Genomic DNA, 9,176 nt, shown 5'->3' with positions numbered 1-9,176 from the left:
TTAGAATATTGGGAAGGGATTCATAATGGTGTTCTTTATAATTTCACAATATAGTGAAGTAAGATAGAAACAAGGTTAAGATAAAAATAAAAATAATTACTAACATTTTGACATTTTACAAAGAACAAATTGCATCGTAAATAAACAGTGCAGATTTTATTTAAGAAACTGAGTTATTTTCACAGTTTCATGGTTGATGGAGTCTTTAAAAGTTTTGTTCACATTTAGTGGAATCTAATGCTTTAGAAAATAAAGACTTCAGTTTTGTAAAGCAATTCACATTTGTGTACATTTCTTGATAGTGTTATAGAAGAAATGCCCCAAAGCTAAACCTATCAAGTGCAGAATGTTTTTTTTTTTTTTTTGTGGATGGAATCAAAAGTCTTGTAGAAATCAAATGAGAAGTAAATAATCAATAAGGTCTAATACTATTCTTATATGATCAGAGATATACCAATTCCTCTGTTTGTGTCTCATCAGTTACGAAAGCTAAAGCTACCTTAATTGTATGAGCAAATATTTGGGTAGAAACTTTCTAGTCCTTATTAAGAAGTTAGACAGGACGCCAATCAGGAAAGTGTTTGAGGGCTTCATTTTTATATATTTACATTGTTGTACAGTGGAACGATTTTAAAGTCCTTTGGTCTCTAGCATGGAGCTGATTGTTTATGGATGAGAGCGGTTACGGAGATCATTCAAGAAACACTCAGAGCTGTTTTAGTTTTCACCTCTTTTCTTATGACTCACTTACTGTTCGTATAGCTCAGCATACCTGACGTCACTTAAATGCGACTACCTTAAGAGAACTGAACGCAAGTTTGAAGTTGAAACGATCGGCTGAAGCTCAAATAATCTTTGTCTTGCTTAAACTTTAAATTGAATCTCCTGTAGTTACTTTTTAAAGTCATAGTCTGTTATTCGCAGAAAATATCATCAGACTAGCACATTTAGAACAAACTTGTCCGATCATCAGAAAGAAGAACACGGAAATGTCTGCTGTAACTGCGTCACTCTGCTCCACTTTGCTGTTTTTTGGCATCTTCGTGTTTGTCTCGGCAGGTGAGGTTAATAAACCAAAATTTTCCCCTCTGAGATAAAAAAGGAAAAAATGGTATCTTTGTCGTTTACGTGGTGCCAATACTTCACAAATAATTAGTTTCATTTCGATTCCATTTGTTTGTGTCCGTGAATGCATCACGAGGCTGGGTGTGGTCTACTTGTTTTATCGTAGAGTTAGCATGTTTGCTATCTGTACCACTGTGGGGACTGTCCTTCTGACTAAAGTGAGATCTGTGGTTGAAATGATGGCAGTGCACAGATTCTGTGCTTTATTCGGTCTGTGGCGTCTGTTGCTCGTGTTGTTGTTGGTCTGTCAGCCAGCCGGGGAGCAGAGCGAAGGCTAACATACCAAAAGCTCCCGAGTGTTAAAAACAAAGACAAGTATCGCTACAGTCACTGTCTTTGCTTTTCGTGCTTTAGTTTTTGATCTTTGAAGTTTTTTAGGTTCTCTTGTTCTTTGTAAACTCTGCTATCACTTCCTGCTCTTTTTTCACCTGCCAACCAATGAACATTCAGAAATGGCCTACGTCATCTGGCTTCCAATGCCGTACAGTCAGGATCTTGTAGAAGTGCACCTGAGTACATCTGGGGCGGGTGACCCTCCTCAACCAAAAAGTGGATGGACAGGTTTGTGGGACAATAAAACCGGCTTAGTGTGTGAAGACTTGTTGGAACACTGCAGGATAGAACCGACATAAATCAGCTATTAAAAAGACTGCAGGAGTTTGGCTCACATATGATGAAGCAATTACCATCTCCATCATACTTGTTAGATGAGAGAAGGCAAGGAGTTGCAGAAAAGGGTGCTGGGTAGGAGTGCTGTAGATGTGATGGTGCAGGAGAATGAACAGGTGGATATGACAGTGGAGTAGACTGTCAACATCTGAAAAGTTCACTATAAGTCTTGGCTTTTGACTTCGTCTCCTTATCAGCGATTATGAAGCGATATTGTTTGAGTGGCGACACTTATCCACATACGTTCTATAGATTGGCATCTTGCGGCATCATAACAGTAGCTGGAGGCTGCGGTGAAGCAGGAGGAAGAGGCTGCACTAGTAAAAGATGAGTAAAGACCACAGGAATTGTAGATGCAGAGGGCTGTAAAGGCAAAGCTTCAGATGTTAATATAGTTGATACAGAAGAGTCCGCCTGTTCTTGTTGTGCTGCATGCTAAGCCTGATATATGTGTAGGTGAATCCCTTGTAGCTGTTGTTGGACTGTGAACCACAACAAGGTAACTGCACGCTAGTTGAGGGAGACAACTGTAATGTGGCTAAAATGCAGCTTTGTGGCATGAAGGGTAGGACAGGTGAGCACTCTGTGGATATGAAATCAATTTGACCATTTAGTCCATTTCCACTTAAATTAGATCAGCCTTCAAACTCTTTCATCTTCTGGTTTCTTGTCTACCAACATGCATCCAGCCACTCCCATCTATCATCTGGACTACAGGATATCTAGCAGTTTTCCCCAGGCTATAGGTGTCACTGCATTAATTGGTCTCAGTGGAGATGTTTGCCTTATTGTGCTGATTACAGGACAATGACGAGGGAGGTTAGGTGAGTTTAAGGCTACGTCCACACGTACACGGAGATTTTCAAAAACTCAGTTTTTGCATTTATGTGTGGACGAAGAAAACGGAGAAAGCGCAGCATCAAAGGTGTGCGGCTTTTTTGATGTTACAAGGGCGGACTTACAGAAAATACTGTTACTGTTAATTGTACTCTCTGCAGTGTTTAAATGTTTACATATACACATGAAGTTACTGTCCCTCCACACATAGGACTCAGTTCTGCTTCTATGCACCATCTTTGTTTACTCTTTCCCACCCAGGCTTCTAGACTTCTGATTGGCCAACATTACTACACGGTTAGGAATATATCGCCAACTGTTGCTTTGGCAGGTTCCTGGCAGCGTTTTCCTTCATTTTTGGCGCGGGATCTTAAAAAAAAACAAAAAAACCCGGAAAATCTCCGTTTTCAAAAATGACTGTGCCACACTAGCCTGGATAGATTTGAAAAAGGCGTCCGCGTCCATACTAGAGTTTTCAGTCATTTTCACAGAGTGTGCGTCCATATTGAAATGGCCAAAAATGCTTACGTTCCAGTACTTTCCGGCTCTTTGAAACGTCGCGGTAGGATGTTGAAGAGAAGCACAGAGTTTTTTTTAAATGGACTAACAATGAGGTGGAGTTGTTGCTGAGAGTAACGCAAAATTACAAAATTGCAAAAGCGAGTGAGAATTAAAGAATTTGAAGAAAAGCTATCTGGAGCATTTACAAACTGATATTAATCTTTAATAGGGCTGTCAAAATTGAGAGCAAGCAAGGGACGATAACCTCCGCCATCTTGGTTGAATTGGTCACATGACTGCATCATATGACTAAAATGCGTCATCGTTTTAGAAAGTCTCTGTTTTTACTGTCCACACTGTGAAGTGAAAGCACAGCTTTCAAATGTATGCGTTTTCGAGAGCGTTTTGAAAATGCTGTGTTTTACATCAGCAAAAACGCCGTCTCAGTGTGGACAGGAGGCCAAAACAGAAAGTAAACAATGTGTTTTTACGATGCTTTAAGGACCATTTCTGAAAACTGCATTGAAACGCTGGTGTTTACAAGTCTTCTGTAAGACAGACTGCAGCTACCTAAGAATTTGGGTAATTGTCTTCAAAAAGTCCCAGAGACACGTTAAACACTGTTTTAATCCAGTCTTAATCCACCCAAGACTGAAAACATTATGTTATAGCGTGTGAGTGTGGGCTCCTGGAAAAAATAAATATTGAATATTGAATGAAATATTATTGGATGGACAATAATATGACCTTCTGCTGGGGTAGTATATGCTGCACAAGCAATATTTCACAATCTGTCCACAAGAGGGCGCTGTAGACCATAAATTTGCCTCCATTTTGTGAGGTTTGCAAGTTTTCCAATAGTAGCGCACAACTGTGGCAAAACTTCCAACAGCTATAGAGTAGAACAGCCATTTAACTGATTGTTTTTACAGCTTGATGCTATTAAAATAAACCACAAAAGCAATCTTAGTGATGTAATATCAGGAGTTCTATAAATAATCAATTAAAGAGATATTTAATCTTAACATTTGCAACCAGTTATAACCAGCATCATGATACTTAAACTGGCAAACATATAACATTTACAGATTTATTAACATGCAACTCAATCACAAAAACCTTTATTACAACTGTGACACTGTGACCGCTCCATTAAGAGACCAGATGCAGAGTGCTGCTGACCACTGGCATAAAGCTCCTTGGGCGTGCTTGGCTATTGTGTTTAGACGTCACAAGGCTTAATCAGAGCAGGGAGATTTACACAGTGTGTGTCAGTGTGATGTGTTGTAGTGTCAGGAGTCAGGATGCAGCTACAAAGCTTTTTGTTCAGTGTACACAAACAGCTGTAGCTCCATAAAGGCAGCATGCAGAGACTCAGTGTCTTATAATGAGAGGCTGCTTTCTCTCACACATTATGTTCACTTATTATCAGTACGTGTGTTTCTATCGATCTGTGGTCAGTGAAACATCTGTGATTTTGATCTGGTTAGTTAAGTAACAGGGTTTGTCAATCAGTTTTAGCTGCATTGTGTTAATTTGCAGCTCTGACACTGTGCCCCTGTCAGTGCACATGAGACGGATGTAAAAAGGTCTGCAGAATCTGTAGAGAATGTTATTTATTGTTCAGCATGGCTGGTTTGGTGGTGAGTGAGTGATGGTCATGGAGATCATATCCACTGACGGATGCACAGACCTCTGCAGGTTAGTCAGCAGCACCCTGACTGTCGTTAGGTATCAAGAGGAATTCTTGGACTCACTGTCAGACCCTACACTGGTGCAGTGGGTCCTTGGTTTGTCCTGGTGCACAACAATGCGGTGGTGAGAGTATGCAGGCAGCTGCTGGAGGAGGAAGAAAGAATTTATACTGGCCCCACCCCTTCCTGCTTAATCCAACAGAACAGCTCTGGGACATTGTTTCACTCTCTGACTTTGCAGGAGCTCAGTGTTGGATATGGTAAATCGAGTGTTTCTTGTTTAGTGCCTTTCTACTCTGAGGAGTATTTATACAACATGCCTCATTCACCCATTCACATTTGCATGCACACTAGAACAGCCAGGGATCGAACGCACAACCTTCCAATTAGATGACAAGCTTCATCCCCTGACCTATAACAAAGAAAGGATTTCACCAGGACACTGTAATTAGAAGCATCCCCCGATGTTGTCAGAGATCGATACAAACATGCGATACAAACTACTGAGAACCATTTTGAGTTCATACAATTAATTTTGGGGGTCTTTTTTTAACTTCAGCCCCCTGTAAGTTAATAACTTCCCATCATTTTGTTCTTAACACTTTACCCAAAGCATATCAGTGTAGATGTCAGCTTTGTTTATTTCCTCACTGCGATCTGATGTGTTTTAAAAGATTTCCTTTAATATCTTTGAGATATAATATATTTGAAAAACAGCTGCTGTTATACACAATGAGCTCTTTGGTTGTTACAAACAGCACTGCTTTAACCCTCTGAGGTTTCTACTGAAGGTGATAAGTAAATCTAACCCTGTGCTATGGAAATAGGAGATTCTGGCTTTTTGAAAAATGCTCCAAACTATAAAAAGGAGAGAAAAAACACAAAAACAGAAAAGACACTTTGGCTTGAGCAGGAATAGAATTAAAGTTAGATCTGCTGAGGGTGGGTGTGCAGTGGCACTAAATGTGCTTGCAGCATTTTTCACTTTAATGATAGCTGGAACAAACATTTTTTCCTCCTCTTAGATTTCACTTACTGTAGCTCAGCAGCACCTTTATCTTCTCCTCATCCTCTCAATGATAACAGCTCTCATTTTGTTCAGCATCACTGAACACAGCAACTGTCAGTGTGAACAATGTGTAATTTAACCTCTCTGCTCTGTGTTGTTTCCTCTTTCAGACCAGAAAAACATCACAGCTCAATCTGGACAGAATGTCACTCTGACATGTCGAGCTCCGAAAAATAACATCATCTTAGGTGTGGAGTGGAACAGAGCTGACCTGAGAGATGGATATGTGCTTTTTTATCGGAATGAGCAGTTGGATCCAGACAACCAGCATCCATCTTTTAAGAACCGGGTGGATCTGCAGGACAGACAGATGAGGGATGGAGACGTGTCTTTGATTCTGAAGAATGTGACGATTAATGATAATGGAACATACGAGTGTCGTGTCAAGACAGGATCAAACCGTAGAAAAAGAGCTATTTTGGATGGTGAACCCATCAGCATCATCACACTGAGTGTTGTTGATCCTCCAGGTGAGTGAGTAGAGTTGAGTGTGTGTGTGATCAAAGGTGAAGCTGCTTCCTGGTTGTTGATGTTTGTTTCTAAAGATGTTGTTGATGAGACTTTGTAGAAAGCAGCTGGTCTGAGTGATGTGATCAGAGTGCAGTAGATAATGTCTGACAGCAGTTTGAAGAGGAAATGGATTCTGTTCTGTTCTTCACTCATCACCTACCTGACAGCTGACACCTCACACCTGTTTCTCACCTGCAGGTCAGACAGGAGGAGACACAGAGGATGGAGGGAAGGAGGATGGAGGAAAGGAGGATGGATCTGTTGGACTGATCGCTGGTCTTTCAGTTTCTGCTGTGTTTGTTACTATTGCTGTTGGTTGTTTTTTGATCTACAAAAAAGGTCAACCCAAACACAGACAGAATTCATGCCAGCAAACCGATGATCTACAGCATGTAAATGGGTCAGTGACTCATACAGAGTCAGAGAAGCCTGCATTGCTAAATCAAACAGAAGGATAATGTGTGACTAAAAAAACAAAAACAATAATGTCCAAGTAGAAAACCAGAAGAATCACACGTTTCCAAAGAGATTTCAGAGGATGGACGATGGTTTGATAAATAAGCTGTGCTTGGGCTGAAATAACTGATGCGTGAACATCATTCCCTCAATATTTTCACTTTGCCTGAAGTAAGACAAAAAAAAAGTGATTATAAAATCAAGAAGAACAGAAGTTGGGGACAAGGAGCAACAAATCTTTCCAAATTAGCTGATCATGTCAGAGTAACATGTTGTGTTCTTTTCATTTACATCTTGTTGTTTTGTGGAACGGTTTGTTCATGTTTTCAAGAAAAGAAAAGAGAGAAATTCTTAAAAAATTCTTAAAATAAGTGAAATATATATCTCTTTTTTTTCCACAGAAGGTTTTCAGTTTGACTCAACTGTCCAAAAAGCTCAACATCCACTGATATAAAAATAACTGTTTGTTATTATGTTTGTTATTATTATTATATTGTATTCATGAGTGTCTTGTATGTTACAGAACCAGAGTCATTGAAAGTGTTTAATCTTCAGGTTCAGCTGTTTGTAAGATCAAACGTGTTCTGTGAAGTTTGAAGCACACAGTGATTCTCATGTATTGATCAGCTGTTACAGTATAATTATGCATACTTTCTGATGGGGCTGGGTACATATTTTGTTTTATGTATTTTTTATATTTTTTATACTTCATGTGAGTTCATTATGCACATCATGCAACTGCAGCAGATAGACAAATGTAATTATTTATTGTTTTGTGTTAGCTTAAAATAAAACATTGAGTGGAAAGCTGTATTGATGTGCTCTGAACAAAATTAAATGATGTTACTCCTGAACTTGAATGTGATTTCAATGGAAAACAGAGGAAAAAGGTATGAAGGAGTAAAAACAGTGACTTTTTTTCTTGAAATTGACAAACTTCCTTAGTCTTCAAAATGACCTGTTCTGGTGACTTAGTGAAACAAATTAATCAGTCATCTTGTGATACAGCATAAATCTGAGAGGAATTATGTTGTATCACATGGGGGTGTAACCTTCCCCAAGCCTTTATCTGTCCACTGCTAGCTATTTCATTTTATAGAATTGTTGGTCTGACCACATCTTTCAACACCATCTTTTCAAAGTCCTACTGATCACCACACTGTCTTTATGCACTAAACAATAGATAATTTCCTTCATTTTGAGTAAAACTGATTCTGAAATATGATTTCACTAACTCGGAGGGTATAGCAATCATAGCAGTTTGCCTTGAAACAACTGTAATATTCATATTTTGACTTTAATGTTGAAATTTTGACTTTATTCTTTAAATGTGGCCCTAATACTCTCTCAGGTGGGACCAAGCAAAGCACTCCAACTACACACAAAAGCTTTGTTAGCAAGCTGCACATGAACTGTTTGGGTGCATCATACAGACATACTTCCTCTCATTTCAGAGTTTGTACAGACTCAGCTTTTCTTTATATCTCATTTTGTACACTTACGAAGGACCCATCTCCAAACAAATAAAAATACATTATGATTGTACTTTGCTAAAATTGTAAGGTATCTGTACAGCAGTGGCGAGAGTGTGCACCCCTGTGGTGCTCCCATGTTGGTGGTGATGCTGTCAGAGATACACCTACCCACCCTCTCCAGGGAGCATTTGATATGGCTGATGGCCTGGCCTCCCCCATCACATCCTGGGGAGGGCCCAGATGGCTAAACCCCCCCCCCCCCCCCCCCCCCCCCCCCCCCCATACACACACACACACCCTCTCACATAATCTATAATTGACTGAGACAGGACTCTCTTCCAGACACTCTAAACCCACCGGCACAATGTACATTTCAAATTCCTTTAAATATATATATGTTTATATTGTCTATTCTGCAAAATCGAGTCAAGTCGAGGAGCAGGTCAGGTTTCACTGTGTGTTATACTTGTATAACTATGCATGTGATAAATAAAGAACCTTGAACCTTGAAATCTACACAGAACTGCAAGTCATCCTTCAATGTCTTTGTCACCATAGTGACAAGAGAGGCCCAGAGGCTGGTGGATGGTTCAATGAGGCCAGCCCATTGCACCTCTGGCAGAGCCTGGTCAGGCAGTGGACAGGCTAGGCCTCAACCGAATGAGCTGTGCATCTTCAGTGTCAATATCATGTTGAATGAGGTCAGTCCAGCACATATCAACCTCTGAGAAGGAGAAGCAGTCCTTAAAGTCCAGTAGAATCTGCCTGAGAAAGCCCTGTTCACTGTCAGAGCTGAAACTCTCCTGTCCTGATCAGTTGGTTTCCCAGAAGGTAAGGAGG

General features: G+C 40.0%; 1 protein-coding gene across 1 annotated transcript; it reads left to right on the top strand.

The window, feature by feature from the left end:
• Positions 1–773: 773 nt before the first annotated feature.
• Positions 774–7,183, top strand: LOC113010746 (butyrophilin-like protein 8). The gene is made up of 3 exons (XM_026149954.1): positions 774–1,059; positions 6,006–6,365; positions 6,604–7,183. Exons 1-3 carry the CDS (start codon positions 990–992, stop codon positions 6,861–6,863), a joined length of 690 nt encoding a protein of 229 aa, XP_026005739.1. The 5' UTR covers positions 774–989; the 3' UTR covers positions 6,864–7,183.
• Positions 7,184–9,176: the final 1,993 nt, after the last annotated feature.

The sequence above is a fragment of the Astatotilapia calliptera genome, chromosome 3 (genome assembly GCF_900246225.1).
Source record: "Astatotilapia calliptera chromosome 3, fAstCal1.2, whole genome shotgun sequence".
Taxonomy (NCBI): domain Eukaryota; kingdom Metazoa; phylum Chordata; class Actinopteri; order Cichliformes; family Cichlidae; genus Astatotilapia; species Astatotilapia calliptera.
Note: the sequence above shows the minus strand (reverse complement) of the source record. Positions and strands in the feature narration are given on the sequence as shown.

Excerpts from the sequence above, each read along its gene's own strand:
- LOC113010746 (XM_026149954.1), top strand. The coding sequence starts at position 990 with ATGTCTGCTGTAACTGCGTCACTCTGCTCCACTTTGCTGTTTTTTGGC. Across the intron at positions 1,060-6,005 it reads CTTCGTGTTTGTCTCGGCAG|ACCAGAAAAACATCACAGCT; the intron begins GTGAGGTTAATA and ends TTCCTCTTTCAG. Across the intron at positions 6,366-6,603 it reads GAGTGTTGTTGATCCTCCAG|GTCAGACAGGAGGAGACACA; the intron begins GTGAGTGAGTAG and ends TCTCACCTGCAG.